Source organism: Protopterus annectens, chromosome 11.part0 (assembly GCF_019279795.1).
Source record: "Protopterus annectens isolate FY-2018-M chromosome 11.part0, PAN1.0, whole genome shotgun sequence".
NCBI classification, from domain to species: domain Eukaryota; kingdom Metazoa; phylum Chordata; order Ceratodontiformes; family Protopteridae; genus Protopterus; species Protopterus annectens.
Window position 1 is genome coordinate 113,902,853 of NC_056745.1, and position 20,066 is coordinate 113,922,918.

Sequence of the window (20,066 nt, forward strand, 5' to 3'; positions counted from 1 at the left end):
TTCAAAATGTGGCTTCTGAATCATCCCTCAATTAGTCTGTCTTCACATTTTCTTCCTAAATCTGTCTAATAAGGGTGAATACATATTGCATTTGCTTGGATGTACATTGTTTTTACTTGCATCACACTAAGAAGACTAAGAAGACTAGAAAGACTGATCAGTTTATGCCCGTTTTCTACAGCTAAACTGGGAAAAGGGCCATCTCATGTCTCTCTCTCTCTCTTGCTATTTATGTAATTGTATTTTGCCTGTCTACAGCAAGGACTTATCTTTACTCAGACCTCCTAAGGCTCACTTGACTAGATCGGTGACTACTTCCACAGCTTTCTTCTCCAGAGTATCACTTCATGACATTTGTGCTGCTACTACTTGGTCCAATGTCCGTACCTTCATTTCTCATTATAAACTGGATTTACAGTCAAGATCAAGAGCCTCCTTTGGTTCAGCTGTGGAGTGGAGTATCCTTCCATGAGACCTACCTGGTTTGATAGTAGCTGGACTCTTTCCCAGCTGTTGAGGAACAGATGGAAGAGCGAACATCGGATACAAAAGTTATATACTTGCCATAACAATAGTTCTATGTATGTTGTCTGATTCTGTCCTATCTCAGTTTCCCTCCCTTCTTCCCCTATCCTTGAATTTGTCCATGTCCATGGCTCCTGGAGTGACTGTACTTATAGCTACCTTGTCATGATCAAATACTCTTCTTCAAGCTCTGTCCTTGACAGCTGTTTCTTCCTATTGGGGTATTTGGCTTTAGAATTCTAGGGGAGTAATTTCCTTTATTCTTGTATAGGGTCGAGCTCGATCTCATGTAATTCTCTCCATGCAAAGGGTTACAGGTAAGGGAAGCACTGACTCTAAAGTCCGAGTGCGCCCAAAGTTGGATCCTAGTCAGATCTGATAAACCCAACTGTTATGGAAAGACAGAAGCAAACAACACCGATCTGTCATTATGGTCATTATATAATTTTCATTTTCATGCAGTGGCATGCTAATAAAAATGTTTTTTTTTTTTTCTTTTCCCCAAATTCAAAATGTAAAAGGCAAAGTTTGTTGGATATGTACATTTGCACATGAGCAGGAATTACATAAGTGCACACAGACAAGGCTGGATCCTTCATTTTGTAGTAAAGATGAGCCAAACCTCATCTGTGCTTCTGTGTAAATGTGATGTAGTAATGTATGTTCAGTTCAAATACACAGTGTAGCACAGCTGTATAAAACACTCCATGATGGTCTTTTTAGCATTTGTCTCTAATACTGTTGATTTGTGTTAAATTTAATTCATCTCATGAAATAAACTGCATTTGACTAGAAATCTAGACCTGAATTTTTTTTATTGCATATACTTAGTTTTCTTTTGTTTGCAGTGTACGTGGAAAACAATATGTACCAGAAAAATGTTCATTTTTTAAATCATTTCGTTTTTGAATATGAATATACACTTCATCATGCTTCCTCCATTTTTTTTCTGCTTTTCTGCCCTGACTGTGGTGATTCTTTCTCTTTCAACTAGGATATCTTTAATGCTGTCATTAAGCAGAATCCATTTCTGGTGTATCAACTTCCATGTTTCTGGAATGTCCAGCTGTCAGACCATACACGTTCAGAGCAGTGCTACAAGGATGTGTCAGACCTGAAGGTACTAGAGAAATGCATGTTAAAGATTATCCATATCTTTTTTTCTAAAATCTTTACTGAATATACACTTGTAATCTTTGAACTGATCCTCCACCCTATGATACATTGTAAACTGAGCAGTGTTTATAAGGTTGTCTTCTATTATAATAATAAAAGGTAGTACAGAATATGTAACTGATCATTGTATAACAAAGGGTAATGTACATTATTTTTAGTTAATGTGCTTCAGCAAGAAGGTGTTTCTAGATTGTTCTAGCTTTTTTTTTTATTATTAGGTCCAAAAGAGAGAGGCATTTAGGAAAGAACACTGTGTCAAGATCAAGTGACAGAGTGAATTATTCCAGCCATAACTTTTACAAATCTGATATTTTTGTCGATACATACAGACTTCTGAATCAGAGTGTGTGAATTTCTACAGTCCTTAATGCAGGTAATCTGCTGTTCCGTTGCAGTGTTTTCATGCTGCTGCAGTACAAGCCTGTGCAAGTAATAAGTCAATTTTGCTTGTCTCCACATTATTTTTAGGTCTTTTGTTTTTCTTGCCGTCATACCTGCCAACTGTATACTTCCCTCATCTTCTCCATTTTGCATTCATTCCGTGGCATCTTGGAGCTCTGTTCCCAAATGTCCTGTGGTGTGGATTCCCTAGAATACACCAAGAGTTTCCCCCATCACCATACTGCATATAGTGTGAGACTAGGAGCGAGTGTCAAGTAATGTGGAGGCCATCAGCCAGGTAAACATAAAGGTGGAATTTCTATTTCATAACACTATTTTTTTTCCCAAGAAACATCTTTATTAAATTATCGTGTGTGACGTAGACAATCTTACATTTATATAAATGAAAATAAATCATAGTGGCACAATGTGAGTTGCCTTACAAACCATGCCAACACAACTGTAGATGCAGACATTATACACCCCTTTTAATATCTCCAGTCATTGTCAGTCAGCCATTACGTAGCTCATTCAGATCCTGCCTTCTTTTAAACATTGTTCCTCCTCTACATGTAGTGGTCCCACATTTCTCATTTTTGTCTGTGTAATTTACTCCTACCCTTTTCTAAAGATCCCAGTTCCAGTTGTATTATCTCTGTTATTATCTTTGTTACTTCTAGTAATGTTAGTTTAGACGTCGATTTCCATTTTTTAGTTGTTGCTTTTTTGGCAGTCATCATAGTTAGACTGAGCAAGACCTTACTATGTCTATGCAGTTCCAACTCTGTATCATAGCTCAAAAAAATAATTTCCCTAGTCACTGCAGTTTGCTCACCCAGCATCTCCGATGGAGCAGTCTGCAGGGAATCCTTAAATTCAATCAACTCGTTACACTCCCAGAAAATATTTTCCCAGTTACCTCTTTCTTCCCCATCACATCTCCAACATTTGCCGTCTACCTGAGGAAAGATTCTTTGGAGCCTGCTTGGGGTATGAAAATATCTATGTAAACTCTTCCAGGGAAAGATCCTAAATCTTCTAGACTTTGTTGCATATCTGGGAGACATAACTATATCCCCCATTGTTTCTTTGTGAATTGCTTATCCAATCTCTTCCCAACCTCTTTTGATTGATTCTTATAGTTATCATGCAATATTTTATGTGCTCTACTAATTATTCCTTTCTTAACGGCAGCTTTTTTTCTTGATTCTACTAAGAATTCTACCAGTGCTGATCTTTATTTTAAGACCTCCCCCCAATTACTTTCTCTTTGCCTATACTCTATCAATCCTTGATATGGGGTGCAGTCTCTAACCTGCAGTCCAAATAAGTTCTTGGCATCTTCCCATCCTGTTACCTTTCCCTTTCTAGTTATTTGCTCCCAATATCTTGGTTCCTTTGCCAATTTTCTCCGATATAATCCAACCCCATCTTGCCTATTGTCTGTATCCCTAATTGCAGTCACCTTTCTCGGCATAATCTCCTTTCTCCATTCCCATATTGGCTTGGTTCTTAGAGTACCTTCAACTACTTTATGAATATAATATTCTGTATGATTATTGTTGTCCTTAAAGATTTGCATCCAAAATCCCATTCTCTCCCTGTTACTTGTACTCACATTTTGAGTTATAGCTTGCTGCTTGTGCTATGTATAGGAGCCTTAACTGTGCTGCTGTGAAATACCCCTTCAAACTGGGTAGTCCCAATCTGCCCTGTTATGTTGGAAGAATAATCTTATCCCACTTGGCTCTTGCTGTCTTCCCCTCCCAAATAAAATCCTTCAGCCTCTCTATTAATTACTATCCACAACTCCTCTGGTTGATAAAAGTATGCCTGACCTGTATATAAGATTAAAGGGGATAAAAGCATTTTAACTACTTGTGTCTTACTATCAATATCCATATAACAGAGCTTCCATTTTCTCAGTTTTTGTATTATCTTTTGTTTGGTCTCTTCCCACATATCCTTAGCTACTACATTGGCAACATTTTTAATCCATACTCTTAAATACTTCATTTTATCATGTCCCCATAAGTATGGATATTGCTGAACCAATTCATATGTGGGTACAAAATTTACTGTTATTGCTTTTGTTTTGGTTTCGTTAATTTTGTATCCTGAAAAGGTTTAAAACGGTCTCACTGTGTTCCCCAGCACTGTAGCATTCCTTTCTAGTTCTGTCAGGTATAAAATGATGTCATTTGCAAATAGAGCCAGCTTCTCTTAACTACCATACCAGTTATATCCGTGAATTTCTGAGTCCCTTATTTTCTTTGCCAGTGTTTCTAAATGTAATGCAAACAACAAAGGGGAGAGAGGACAACCATGCCTAGTTCCTCTGCTCAAGCAGAGAGATTATCAGAGATGACCACACCCACTGTAATGTTCGACTGATCCCTCATATATCTTCTAAATAAACCTTATAATTTTTTCAGAGAATGCAAATGCTTCCATTGTTCTGCTCATACAGTCCCAGCTCACTCTGTCAAATGCATTCTCCCCATCAAGACCTACCAACAGCAGTGGTATTTTCTTACATATTGGTTCCCTCTGGATCATCACTGTTGTGTTAATATTGTCAAATGTTTACCTCCCCTCTACAAAACCACATTGATCCATATCTAGCAATGTTGGCATCACTTTTGCCATTATAGTCATAAATACTTTATAATCATGATTTATTATTAAAATGGGCCTGTATGAAACTGGATCTGATGGATCTTTACCTTCTTTAGGTTTTACAGGTACTACCGCTTTTTCCAGGATGTTAGTACTTCTCCACCTCTTAAAATACTGTTAAACAAAACCTTCCACATTTTATCAGTTTTTTCCCCTCCTAGCTTCCAAACTGCCACAGGAATACCATCTATTCCTAGGGACTTTCCTGTAGGTTTGTTATACATCATAATTTTTATTTCATCTCCTACTGTCCTAACTGTTAGAAATTGAGCTTCCTGTACCCCTAGCCTGGGCATATTTAATTCTTCCATAAACATTTCCATTTGTACCTTTCCTTGATTTCCATATCTCTCTGCTTTATACAGACATTTATAGAATTTTCGAAGTATTTCCAGTACTTCTACAGGATCCCTTGTTATGTTCCGTGTTATAAGCTCCCTAAGCTTTGTGACTGCCCTTTCTATTTTCTGTTGCCTGAGTCGTCATGCTAAAAGTTTTTGTGCTCTAGGGTTATTATCAAAAAAATTTGCGTAGCAATCTTTTTAAATTCATGTGCATTATCAAGATAATCCCTTATTTTTTGTTTAACATTCTACATTTACTCCCCTTCTTGGTCTGTGAGATTCCCCCTCTTTTGCAGTACTTTAACACTTGTCAGTCCCTCGAAGTAATTCCTGTTACTTCTTAACCATATCTCCCTTTCTTTTATTTCCACCCTATTTTAAAATTCCACTTTAATTTTATCCCACTCCCTAGCTATATTTTCAGAAGAAATTTCTATCTTTTTCTAATAGCTCCTGAATAATTTCCACTGCCCATTCCCTGCAGCAGAGAGCCTGGCTAGACATAACAAAAGATACTTGGGCACAGAGGATTATTTCCAGAAGTTTTCCCGACCTCCTCCAATCTGAAGAAAAATGCCTGATGTTCCACCCAGTCAGAGGGAACAGGCAGCAAATCAAGTACTAAAGCTGCTAGGAAAAAGTCATCCAAGAGGTCCGGCCAGATCAGATAGAATCCGGAACTTATTCAGGCTTCTTTTTAGTGCCAAAGAATACAGGGGACTGGAGATCAATTTCAGATCTCAGCAACTTAAACAAGTCAGTTCAATGCATCAAGTTTCGGATGGTCATGGTTCAGTCCATTACCCCTTTTCTGGGTAAGGACAACTGGATGTGCTCGTTAAACCATCAGGATGCGTACTATCATATAAAGGTGAACAGACAGTCCAGAAGGTACTTATGCTTCTGGCTGGGAGCCAGTCATTACCAGTTTTCTGAGTTCTGCCCTTTGGTCTCACTACAGCCCCCAGGGTGTTCACCAAATGTGTGGCAGTAGTAGTAGCTCTCTTGAGACTGCTAGGATTCTGGGTGTTTCCATATCTAGACAACTGGTTCATTACCGCCCCAACCAGGCATCAGTTAATAGTGGCAAGAGATCAGGTTCTCCTTACATGTTCATATCTGGGGATAACCATAAACTACTCAAAGTCTCAAGTGGAACCAACTTAGAATTGGGAATTCATAGGAACAGTATTCAACACAAAGTCAATGATAGCTTCACTTCTTCCCTCAGGGCTTCAAACTATAAGATCTCGGGTAAGAAAAATAATCTGCAGTACCAAGATTTTAGCCAGCTTGATCCTTCAAGCTGTAGGCTCAGTGTCGGCGGCAGTAACGCTAGAACCTTTAGCCAGATTTTACATGAGGATTCTACAGTGGATGCTAGCAACACAATGGTCAATACTTTACCAACCCATGTCAAACTCTGGTGTGAATCACTCACGTGCAAGATAATTCTCAGGTGGTTAATTCAATCAAATCAGGTTCTACAAGGCCATCAGTTCATTCCCCCTCAACCCAAGGCTTTAATGACTGTGAGTGCTTCTCAGTTGGGGTGACGGGGGGCACTTTCTGGGGAAAACAGTCCAAGGCACTAGGTCTCCCGAGTCCAGTTTGCATATCAGTGTCCTAGAGAATGAGAGCAGTGCTTTTACCATTGCAGGTCCTTCAGAATGCTCTCCTTTCAGGGATGACTGCAGTTCAAAAGGACAATGTATCAGTAGTTTGGTACATCAACAGACAAGGAGAGACAAGATCTTACCCTTTGTGCTGAAAAGTGCTCAGAGTGTGACAATGGGCGATCTCATCCAACCACTTTCTCATAAGCAATGCTTATTCCAGGGAAATCCAATGTAGTAGCAGACAAGCTGAGCAGGTGTATTCTTTTACCTCATGAGTGGTCTGTCAACAAGAACATGACAGAAGTGATTTTTCATCATTGGGGCCAGCTTTGCTGTGATCTTTTTGCTTCTCTCCTAAACAACAAATGTGGCAGCTACTTTTCCCTAATCCCCCCACAGGGGGGGTTCACCAAGGGTACTGTTCTTCATGATTGGCCCCCCAGTCTACTATATGCCTATCCACCAATCCCCCTAATTCCAAAATTCCTACAGATAGCCACCATGTTGAAAAGCAAAGTCATCCTCATTGCACCTTTACTGCCTTGAACAGATTTTGTTCCCTTCCATTGGCCTCACTTCACCAGTCTTGGGTTCTGGATCCAACACCAGACCTCCTGACAGGCATGATCCATCCAGACATATCAAAACTCAAACTGTGACGGCTTGGCTTCTCCAACTCCATTAATAGTTAGACGACTGGTGCTCTCTTCTCCTGTCCAATATATACTTTCATTTTCGCATAAACCTTAAAACACGTGAACTCTGTTCCAGCAAATGTAAAAACCGTGTGTACTAGGCACATCAGAATCAGGTTGAACCTTTTTCAGCTCTGCTAAATAACATCCTTGAGTTTTTGTCCCTACATTTTAAAGGAGGAACTAGTTCCTCAACTGTTAAAGTTCATTTAACAGCAATATCAGACTTTCACATTGGATTTGAAGATTCCTCAGTAGTCTCACATAAGTTATGTAGAGCTTTCTTGCTAGGCATTCTACTTTTAAACCCACCTTTTAAAGCCTCTACTCCCCCATGGGACCTCAGTCTGGTATTTCAGGCACTTACACATTCCCATTTGAACCAGCAACACTAAGTGTGACCTTAAATTTCTCACTTGGAAAATGTTTTTTTCTTATAGCTGTTACATCTGCTAGATGAATTTCAGAAATTCAAGCATTGTCTTTAAAACCTCGATACTTGATTTTTCATAGGGTTAGAGTTGCATTACGAACCAATGCATCCTTTCATCCTGAGGTGGTGTCAGAATTCAGTATCAAGCAGTCCATTAATTTGCCAGTTTTCTTCCCCATATTTACTAACAAAGGCAAATGCATGGTATATTTACTAGATGTTCACAGGCAATTATGTTTTTACCTGCATAGAACAAATGGCATAAGAAAAAGAGACCAGTTGTTCCCTTTGCAGACTTGAAATTGGGGAAAACCAGTTGCCAAAGTAACTAGCCTAATGCCTAACTGATGGTATCGCATATATTTATAAAAAAAATAGATGTTACTTTACAACAACTAGTACAAGCTCATTCATCTAGATCCATGGCAACATTTTCAGTTTTTCTTTCCAAGACTACCATGGACAACATATGTACAGCAGGTAGTTAGGCTACTCCCTATACCTTTGTTACTCATTACAAATTGGATCTGGTCTCCACAGGTAGAGCATGATTTGGTTCAACTGTGCTCCGGAACATCCTTCCTTGAGTCCATCTGGGATTTTATGTAGCTGTGGACTCTTACCCATCAGTTGAGGATAGTAGGAAAATTGACAACATAAGATAAAGAAGTTAAGTACTCACCATAGCGTTCCATTTGTGTTGCCCATTTTCATTCTTCCTCAACTCCCCTCCTGCCCTAAAAACTCCTGGAAGAGTGAGTGTTTTTAAGTATGCCACTTCCTTGGTACATAGCTCCAGATTTGGTCTCCTCTCTATGTAACTGCAATTTTTCTTTCTGTTGTTATTAGCAAACAAGATCTGAGGTATGTGGGGTTGGTGCATCTGGGTAAAGGAGTAGCTCAAGAGTTTTCTGATTGCCACGAACTTTTACAACAGCCAAGTCAGATATGAACCCATAGCTGAGGAAGAATGAAAATGGGCAACACGGATGGAACGCTATGGTGGGTACACATCTTTTTTTTTTTTCTTTCTGACAAAAATCAGCAAACAAGATTTGAGATAACTTAGGGTTGGTGCGTTATAGGTAAGGGAAAAGCTTGAGGGGTTTTGGTTGCCATGAGCTTTAACGGCTGAGATAAATCCAAGGGATCGGATCTGAACCCATCAGTTGAGGAAAAATGAAAATGGACAACACAGATGTAATGTTATGATAAGTATTTTTTTGGACCAGTAGTTAAGTACTGATTTAGCTCCTTTGGTGTAGCAAGATAAATGCTTAACTATGGCCTAGTTAGCCTGGGGTTTAGTTAGCTGCTCGAGTGACTGATAGAGTGACAGGGAGGGATGAACATGCCTGTCCTGGGTGGTAGGGCATTGATCAATGACTCTCCTTAAAGAGAGGTGTAGTCCAAAGATAGGTGTTGGTCAGATGTAGTCTAGTAGCATTGGAGGTGGGGACAGGAGTGGATAGGGCATATAAAAGAACTGCCCCAGATGAATGCAGGATGCCCTTAGGATCCATGACTGGCCCTAGCAATACTGAAGTAAGTCCAGGGAGTAGGAGATTTGCCAGTATTCCCAACGTGGATGCGGGGCACTGCGAAGCCAGGCCAGGTGAATGATGCTGTGGGAGACAAAAAAATGTTAATAACTGACTGGACATTATTTTCTTTTAAAGTTTGTGCAGTGATGGAGAAGAAAATTTTTTTTTGTTTGTTTTTTTAATGAGACTGATGACTGAAGTGATGAAAGTAAGGGTATGGAGCAGAGGAGTAAATTGATTTAAATGTAAAGGCCTTCGTATAAGAAGGTATAAAGACATCTAAGAAAGCCAGCTAGGCCTAGGAAGCTCACTGTAGAGATAAATAATAATTGTGTTACTAGCATAGCTGTGTCAGCATCTGCTGCTTGTTCCAGAGCTGTGTGGTCTTTCTGGTTAGGTTAGTGTTGATGTCCTTCCATATCACTGTTGCAGTATTCTTTACCTAAGGGATCTCTTGCCAAGGATAGCCCAACATCCGATCAGTATACCAAAGCCTTTAGTTCTTATAGGCATTGTATGTCACACGTATGTTCCATGTGTAAGGTGTAGGGCATGAAGGTGATGTACAAATGTACACACACACAACTACTTTGCTGACAGTCCGAATGCCATTATTTGAATGTCTGTCTGAAAGCCCTTCTGCTGTGCTGGTTACCAAGCTACTTTTAAGTGCCATGCAGGGTTTCTTGTCTTCCTTTCGTTACTGTTTGTTGTGTTCATGTCATCTAGAAAGGGAAATGTTAGTGTGGGAGGCAGATTCTCCATAAAGACCGTCACAGCCAGCATTTTTTTTTGTCTGGGTGCTTCCCATGATCATACACAGTGTTCTGTCTGCCAGGCATTTGTGTCAAAGACCCTACATAGTCATCTCTCCTCCTTGGCCATACACCTGGAGAACCAGTATCTTAAGTTGTTGGCTCAGGGTGCAGTGGCAGAATCTTCCCATCCTGAGGGTGAGATGACTGTCAAGAAGAAGGCCAAAAATGTTAGGTCTGATCTGCCTGCTGCCCAGCCTCCCCTGGATGTTTCTCTCAAGGTGGGTGAAAGCTGGAGGACCATCCAGCTTTGTATTCCTGTACCACGACCCTGTCAGAGGCCAGCATGGATCAGGCTTCACACATGTCCTTGGAGGCTTTTCAAACATCTGTACCTGAAACTGAGAGGGAACCTTGGCTGATTATATCCGAAGGACTGAGGAATATTCCTCTGATCTTAGTAAGAAAGGAGATTGCTACAGCCATTAGAGAGTCACGCCAGGAATGTGACCCTCCAACGGTGTTTTGAGTGGATGTCCCACAGAAAAGGAAACAAAAAACAAAGCATGTTTCCCCTGTTGTTAGCAATCCCCAGTGTGAATGACAAGATTTCAGTCTGGGTATATTTAATGCTTTGGCCTCAAAGCCCCTTCAAGGAGTCTTTGTTCCTGTTCCACCCTGGTCTTCCACTCTCTTCAAGAGGCATTAGGAATTGGATTCCTTGGATGAGGATCTGGACTCAGGGAAGAATCCTTTGCTTATTTTTCCCAAATCCTTCCCCACTGGATTACGGTTCAGACTCCATAAGTCCAGATTTCCATTTGGAAGAGCTTTCCTTAGGGGATACCATTGCTCATATGATTATTTTAAGTGGGATTGTTCTCAAGTCTCTGAGATTCAAAAAAGATATGAACCCCTGCTTACACTTATCAGGGGTACCAGAACTTGTCAGAGATACGGGATGCATGGCTAGGCTTAAAAAGGCTGTTGTGGTCATTAGTCTGGTAAACACATATGAGATCCTAAAAATGGTGTCTCCCAAACCATCTGCTGTTTATCCTGATTTGGCTGCCCTAATGGATACCTTCTTGGCAGTGTCTGTCACCCCTGACTCTGTTACCTGCACCTAAGAAGTCAGATAGATTCTATAAAGTGCCTGAGGAGTGCAAATTTCTTTATAAATGCCCTTTCTTCTGACCCTTCTGTAGCATCAGTTTCCTCTGACAAGCCATCCAAGTTGTTGCCCTCCACCAAGCTGTAGCCTTCTGATAAGGATAGTAGGGCTATGGAAGGGCTAGTCAAAAAAGTTTACACTGCTGCCACTTTATTCTTTATGGCCATCAAGTACCTGACTCATATGACCAGGTACATTTTGGCTCTCCTTTCAGAGGTTTCTAACCTTCCTGACTCTGCTAGGAAGGCTTAGACCATTTTCATGTGTGGCTCTGCTTCTTTAGTTGCCTACCACTCAATCAAATGCAGCTATGGTGTGGCTGATGCCTCTTCCAGGGCTGCTGCCTTTGGTTATGTTATGAGGGATTATTATTGGTTTCATCTTCAGGCTTTGCCTGGTGACATTAAGGCCAAACTTTTGGATTGTCCTTTAAATAATAAAAACCTTTTTGGATCTGCTTCTGAGCTTTTCAAGTCTCTCCAGGACAAGGGCAAATCCTTGCAGCAGCTGACACTTATTTGTTTCTCCCATTCTTAGATTTCACAGGAATTATCCCTCCAAAGCAGCTTTTGTTCTAATATAGTCTCATCCTCCTCAGGGCAAGAAGGGTTCTAGGCATATGCCTCCTGCTAAATCTGCTCAGACTCCTGCCACCCAGAAACCTGCTTTCCAGGACAAGTCTTGTTCAATTTGACAGTTTGCTTCCTCTGCCCCTCGAACCAGGTTCCCTTGCCCCCCTCCCCCAAACTGGCTACAAATCACTTCATACTGTTGGGTTCTGTCCATTATCTATCAGGGATATTTCATGGTTTGGAAGTCCCTTCCTTCCTTTTCAGGCATTTCTCAACCTCCTCAGGAGTAGCACTCAGAAGGTCTTCACTCTCTCTTGGTTCCTGTAGGGAAGGAATTTTATTCCAGGATGTTTTTGGTCCCATGAAAGGAGGGCACATGGAAACCAGTTCTGGATCTTTCCTGGCTGAATGGCTTTTTCAAGATAGCTTCCTTTTGGATGTTATCTCTGTAGACATTATTTCTCCTCCTCCTACCCCAGGCTTTTCTGGTATCTCTGAATCTCAAGGATGCATACATTCACATTCCCATCCATCCTGTCTTCAGGAAATGTTGACATTTATTTCTCTGTTCCTTGAATTTTCAATTCTCTGCTTTGTACTTTGGCCTCTCTACTGCCCCAAGGGTATTCACCAAATGCCTGACTCCTGTCTTTGCTTTTTGCCAATTTGAGGAATTCAGATCTTTCCATATCTACATAATCTGCTTATTTAAGTTCCTTCCCCCAACATTCTGCTTCAGAATTTCAAGTTTGCTACTTCCCTGTTAGAGTCTAGGGTTCACCATAAACTTTCAGAAATCAGTTTTGATGCCTTTCCAGGATCATATTTTCCTCAGCTGCAGACTTCAGTCAGTTTCCATGCTGGCATCCCAAGGCTCTGTCTTGCCTTTTTCCAATCACTTCCTGCTTTGGCATCTGTTGTGGCCAGAGAATTTCTCGGGTTCATGGCTTCCACCATTCCCATGCTCCCTCTTACCAGGCTCCATATGAAGAACCTTCATTGGTACCTCAGCTCAATGTGGCTTCAACATTGCCACCCACTGGACTTCCCAGTAACTTTCCTTCCCTGTTTCAAGCTCGAGCTTCAGTGGTGGTTTCATCAACTTTTTCTCAACCCGGAGCTTCCTTTTCAAGCTCCAATTCCAACTCAGGAGCTCTTTACAGATGCATCAAACAGAGGGTGAGGTGCCTCCTTTGGCCTCCTCAAGGATCAGGGTCTCTGTCCTCCTCATCAGAGGTCAGACCACATCAGTATAAATGAGATGAGGGCTCTGATTCTGGCTCTTAAGGCTTTTCATTCCCTCTTTTATCTCGAGCTTCTCAAACTGATCACAGACAATACCACTGTGATTTGGTATATCAGCAAGCAAGGGGGACATAAGATCCTATTTTCTTCACAGGCTAACACTTCAGGTCTGAGATCTAGCTATACAGTATCAAGTGACTCTTCAGGTGGGTTATATTCCCTTACAGTACACCACAATCTAGTGCAGACTCCTTGAGCAGGTCCAGCATACCAGCTCACGAATGGATGCTTCACAGAGATGTGTTCCTGGACATTCTGGACCTTGTCCATTGGTGGAGTGTTCTTCAAGTAGATTTTTTTTGCCTCCCCTCTGAGCAGACTTCTGTTCTGTTCCATAGTCCCAAGACTTCTGGCTTGGAAAGTGGATGACCTGTCTTTTCGTTGGAAGGGGGTGTTTCTAGACACCTTCCCCCTCCTTCCTAGGTTATCATGAGTCTTGCACAAGATCAATCACGACTGTCCCAAAATCTTGCTAGTGATGCCACTTTGGCCCAGATAGCATTGCTTCCCCCTTTTTTTCTCACTTGGCCAGGAGCAGTCGCCGCAAGTTACCTCAGTAGGTGGATCTTTTCACACAAGACTGGATCTTTTCACACAAGACAAGGGATCTCTTATTAATCCTCACTTGTCCTCTCTTCAACTGATGCTGTGGATGAGAGAGTTTTTATCACTTTCATGCACCTCTTTTTCTGAAGACGTGCTTCAGGTTCTGCAGGAAGCAAGGAAACCCACTACCAGGAAATCATATGTCCAAATGGAAGTGATTTTCTGTCTGGTGCCTCTTTCACCATTAGGATCCTCCTATCTGTGGAAGTTTCCTGGTTCTCTCTTATTTGTGTGACCTGCTTCATGCTGGGTTGGTGTATTCTCCATTTAAAGCTCACCTGTCAGCAATTTTGGATGGTCTGCCCTTGAATCCTTCTCTGACCTCTAGATATGAGGTCAGGCAATTTCTTAAAGGCGTCCTTCATATCAGGTCTCCCAGGAAGCGTATTCTATCTTCCTGGGACCTCAGTTTTGTACTTGAAATATTGACTTGGGTTCCTTTTGAGTCTGCTTCTTTAGCTTCTTTACAACATTGTATTTGGAAGAATTTTCTCTTGGCTCTTCAGCAAGAGAGAGTCTGAACTTCAGGCTCACGTGGCTATTCCTCCTTTCTTATTTTTCCACAGAGACTGGGTGTTTCTTCATACTAATCCTTCTTTTTTGCCCAAGGTGGTGATTGAATTGCTCTTAATCACTCTATTTATTTCTCTTCCTGTTTTCCTTCTCTACAGTCTGCCCGTGAGAAGGTTTTTCGTACCTTGGAAAAGCATTATCAGTGAAGATATTCTTTGGATAAAATAAAGGTTATGTTTTAAGGTTGTGGAGTAGAAGTGAATTTTTTAGATGTTTCTTTAAAATGGAATGGTGTTTTTAATGAAATGGAAAGTTGTGTTCATAAGAAAGAGACATTCACCAATAGTTATTTACACTACAAAAGTAATCATCCTTCATTTATTAAGAACAATATACCTAAGGGGCAGTTTATTAGAGCCAGTAGAATGACTAGTAATGATGGTAAACTTAAAGAAGAGCTCAACTTTATAATAGATTTATTTAAAAATAGGGGTTATGAAGAGAAGTATTTAAAAAGTTTAACTGATGAGATTCTAAGTAAATACCCACCTGTTTTGAAATATCCATTTATAAGTCATAAAAGTTATCAAAATAAATTGGACGGTGAACGTGGGTTATTTTGTAGTTTGGATATGACCATAGATACTCAAACTCTCAGTTAACTGGCACCCATGGGGATTGGTTAGATGCTGGATAACTGTAGTTCTGGTTGCTTAAGAGTTACTATTAAAATAGGCCTCACTAATACTGTACCCTATACTATTTGTTTGGTTTGACTTGTTCTTAGGTTGGGGAGAGAGGGAATTTATTCTTATCTACCTTTTAAAACCCTCAAACTCAAAAAATATAAGGTATTTTTCTGCGGGGGGGTGGGGGGGGGGGGCGCAAAGTGCAAAACATGAAAATTGTATGAGAGCTCTGGTTGCTTGAGTTAACTGACGGTTTACTGTAGGTGTAATATATGTGGAATAATACAAAATAATTGGAAATTACTGGAGGGCAACAAGGAACTATTTAAAGTAGTAGGTACAAACCCTAAGTTTACGTATAAAAACAACTGTAATGTAAATACTTTATTACAGAAAGACAGTGTAAGCACCAAATAGTTGCTTTTTAAACATACCTCAGAGTGTAAGAAATACAAAAACATGTCTTTTTTTCTAATCTCGAACAGGATTTGGTAGATTTAAGGGGAGGAGAATTTAGAAATTATTTGGAACAAAGAGAAGCCCTTTGGCAATTAAAGTTAAATACTGATAGAAATCCTGGGCTTAACAATATGGTAAATATAAAATGTTTGTAAGGAACAGAGGGTTGTATTTAAATAAATGAATATTAATTAAATTATTTTTATCTGCATTTTTTATAGATACGATGAATGTATTTTTGAGTCTCCATCTGATTAAGTGATTAATTGATTGGGGTATTTTATTGGTTAGGTTTTGTTATAAAATTTGTGCTTGATTAATGAATACTTCCCATACTCTGGAACAAACTACCTATATATATCAAACAAAGCTCCTCTTTAGCACTCTTCAAGAAAAATCTTGATGATTGGATGGGAGATAGGAAATTCACCTCGGGGATCCCTTCTGTGGCTCTGCTCGACAGTGGCACAGGAAAATAATTTTCTTGGGTGCTGAAAGCCAGGGTACCTTTTGGCTAGGCTTATATAGGCCCTAGGGCCAATAGCCTAGTACCTACCTATGAATCTATGAACTTCATTCTGATGAAATCTGAAGACGAAAGTGTTTAATAAAAGGTTGGATACACTAATTTGCTTGAACTTGTTTCTGTTTTTGCCATTCAGTTCCAGTTCCTTTGTGATCTTTTTGTGGTTTAATATTGGTACTGGCATTGGTCAGACTTTGTGTGCTAAAACTAAGGTTATTCACAAATCTGAGCAGCTTTTTGTTTTTTCACCCCAGGGCTTTAGGTTTGGCTGTTTCTAAGCAAACCATCTCCTCCAAGATGTCTCAGACCATTTCTTTTTGTCATTCTTTGCATGGAAAATGTCTGTGTGTCAGTAAAGGTGCATTCTACTAGGGCAATTGCCACCTCTGTTGCTTTTTTCAAGTGTCTGGATACCAGTTCCATCCTTGGTTATCCATTGTTAATACTTTAAGCATTACAAGTTGAATGCTATTTCCATGACCAAGGCAGGCTTTGCTAGGGTTATGCTACATGGGGTTTGTAGAGGGCTTTTTTGTGCCTTCCTTCTGAGCTCTTGTGCTCTCCTTTAGGTAAAGAATACTGCAACAGTGATATGGAAGGACATAGTACGTGTGTGTAAAATCTTACCATAACAGTAGCTGTCCTTCCCTTCATTGTTGGAGTATACACTCCCTCCTCCCTACCACCTCTGTTCTAGCTCTTGCCCTGTATTTTTCTTGCTCACTTGGCTGAGGGGTTCTTTGTAAAAGTCTTCCTTTTACTTATTTGGGATGCACATTTTTTGTTCCTAAAGGCATTCTGTTCCTCCAGCGGCTTTTTCAGTTTTGAGAATGCATCTGTACATCACCTTTACAACCTACGCCTTGCATAGGGAGTATACATGTGATGTATGACACCTGTAAAATCTAAAAACTTTGGTATGCTGGCCAGACATTGGTTGTCCTTGGCAGGAGATCCCTTAGGTAAAGAATGCTGCAACACTGACGAGAAGGACATCTACTGTTATGGTAAGATTTTATACAACTGTACTATCTCATTCCATCATTAACACTTGCACTGACATGCACTTAATCAATTCTCTTTGATTTAAAGCTTCATTGGGCTGTGTTTTTATTATCTGTCTGTGTCATTCATTGAAAGCCCTGTATTTCATATTTTTTTCCTTAAACAATAACTTTTCTCAGTAAAAAGGCAGAAAAGTTAAGGAGATCTGAAGCTTTGCATCCTTCCTTCCTCATCATCCCTCTTTTTCCATTTTTTGCATGGTTTGTGGGTGTTGTTTTACTAGTTGCCATCTCTCTCTCTGTTCAATGCCACTCTGCTACCTTCTTTGACACTCATGCCTGACCGCCACAGGTCTTCTCTCACACAGTCCATCCACCTCTTTGCTGGACACCCTCATTTCCTCTTGCCTTCTTATCTGTTCCAAAGCGCCTTCACTAGCTTGTCTTCTGCTTTCCTGCACATGTGCCTGAATCACTATAATCTGTTCTATTTGACCTTTACTGTAATTGGATCTACTTTGTCTTGTGCTCGTGTTCTCTTTTTTTCACCTGTCAGTCAGTGTGCATTTTATAGCCATCACCTGCAGCTTTCTCAACTGCTCTGCCTTTACTGCTCAGGTCTCTGTACCATGCAGTAGTACTGGTCACACCAGTGTTTTGTACACCTTACTTTTCAGCTTTTTTGCTATTCTTCTGACATACACTACTCCTGGCACTCCATGCCAGCTGGCTGCAGCCCCTCTGATTCTAGCTTTGACCTCCTCATTCAGACTTCCCTTTTTCTCAACCACCCCTAACAGATACTTGAAGCTGTTCCACAGTTTTCCCTTCTATCTCAATTTTCAGCTTCTCCTGATTTCCCCCATTTGCTGCCATTACAACTGTCTTATCTGTATTTATTTTCATCCCATGTGCCTTCAGTTTTGCACTCCATTCCCCTCCCCTTTGCAGACATTCTTGCACAGAGTCTGTAATACCACATTGTCTGCATGTAGCAAATTTGTTGACCTGTTCCCTCTGATCTGATTGCTAATGTGGTCCATCACCAGTATGAACAGCAGTGGGCTTAGAGCTGAACCTTGATGAACACCCACTTCAACTGGGAACACCTCTGTAAGACCGAACACTGTTTGCACTTGTCATTGGATACTTCTACATAGCTTTCCCTAATTCTACCAATGTTTCTGTGGCTCTGAACCCCACTGCAGGACTGCCCAAATCAGTTTTCATAGGACCTTGTCATATGCTTTCTTCAAGTCTAGAAATGTCCAGGAGGACTCTCTCCACATTTCTAGCTTCTTCTCAAGTATCTGTCTCACTGCATACTTCAGGTCATTTGTGCTGCATCCTGATCTGAATCCAAAATGTTCATCTCCCATCATACTTTCTACTACTCTATTTGTTCATCAATCTTCCTCTCCAGAACTTTCATGCAGTGTGATAGGAGTTTGATGCCTCTATGCGCCCACAGTTCTGAACGTCCCCTTTTTTCTTAACGCTGGCACTACTATGTTTATTCTCCAATTATATGGGACATGTGTTTCTCTCCATACTGCTATGAGTTCACTCAAGAGCCATTTTCCCCCGTCTCTCACCCCACATCTTGATCATATCTGCTGTTACCTCACCTGAGCCTGCTGCTTTCCTTGACTTCATTTTCCTTAATGCTGCTGCTGTTCTGTGGTGAGCTCCCCCTGTTCTCAGATCATAGGCTGCATCTTGGGGCAATACAGATTCTGTGGGCTTTTCTTCATTCAAAAGCTGCTTGGAAGTACTTACATCTACCTTTGATATCCTGTGGACTGGTGAACTGGTTGTTGCTGACATCCCTTAGAAAAGGTGTCTTTCTTCTTTATATTTCAGTCTTTGCCATGCAACCCGATACAGTTTCTTTGTGCCATCTACTGACTGACTTTCTGTCTTGCTCATTTCTGTTGCACCTCCTGTCTTAGCTTTTTTGTTAGCCAACCAGTATTCCTTCCTAGCCTCATTTGTCGTTTCTATCTTCCACTTTTTCTTGCACTCCTTTCTTTTCATTATTTTCTGGAATTCAGTATTCCATCACCAGCCTTTCTTATGTACCTTATTTCCATACCTGGCTCAGCCACATATCTGTTCTGTAGTCCTTCCCAGGCTGTTGCGAGGCACTGCCATTCTTCATCTCCACCTATTTTTTCCTCTTAAGCCCAGAGTAATTTCTTGAACTGTTGTGCTTTCTCTTCACTCAACTTCCAGGTCTTCAGCATGGTCTCTGTTAAGGTTAGAGCCTTCTCTAACCACTGCTTGCAGTTGATTGTGGCAACCAGTGGTTTATGTTGCAGGCCAACTGTTTCACTGGGAGTGACTTTGAAATCACTGATTCTATCCCAGTGCCCTTTCATTACTATGAAGAAGTCTAAAATGGCCTGTCCTCCTTTATTCCTGTTGCCTCATCCATGTGGATCCAGGCAGTCCTCATATCCTGTTCTCTGTCCCAATATGTGCATTCAGGTCACCCATTATCAGCAAAAATTCCTGTTGTCTTGCTTTATCTAACAGGTCTTGCAGCCTCTGTCTGAATGTACTCTTTTCCTCACTATCGTAACCCCACTGTGGGTCATAGGCCGAGATTATGAATACTGCTCTATCATTACACTGGAGTCTGATTGCCATGAGTCTGCCACTACTGGCGATGATATCCCTCACTGTCTTCTGAAGCCTGTCCCTCACCACAATTACCACAATATTTCTAGCCTGTCCTCCTCCTGAGTAATAGACTCTGGATACCATGCTGCATTCCCCTTCCACCTTGTGTCCTGGATACATAGGATGTCCCACCTCCTCCTTACGGCATCATGTCATCCACTTCCAAGCTTCATTCTGTCAGTGAATTTACGCTGAGTGAGGCAATTCCTAGTTTATGTTTGGCAAGTTGATTGTTTTTTATGTCCAGCTTTTGTTCAACAGAGCTATCCCAGGTAACTAAAGCTGGGCAACTGGACACTGGCCAGCCAGTAGCTTATTGACCCAGGGCTACTGGGATTTATGACAGAGGCACACTGGCCAATATGGGCACATACACCCCTCC

At 40.9% G+C, this 20,066-nt stretch overlaps 1 protein-coding gene across 5 annotated transcripts in view; it reads left to right on the forward strand.

The window, feature by feature from the left end:
• LARGE1 (LARGE xylosyl- and glucuronyltransferase 1) overlaps positions 1-20,066 on the forward strand; it is a 2,030,740-nt gene that overhangs the window by 1,689,632 nt on the left and 321,042 nt on the right. For all 5 annotated transcript variants that reach the window (XM_044087485.1, XM_044087484.1, XM_044087487.1 and 2 more), the window contains one exon: positions 1,520-1,645. In XM_044087485.1, the coding sequence (XP_043943420.1) occupies positions 1,520-1,645 (126 nt within the window). The remainder of the gene's footprint in view (positions 1-1,519; positions 1,646-20,066) is intronic.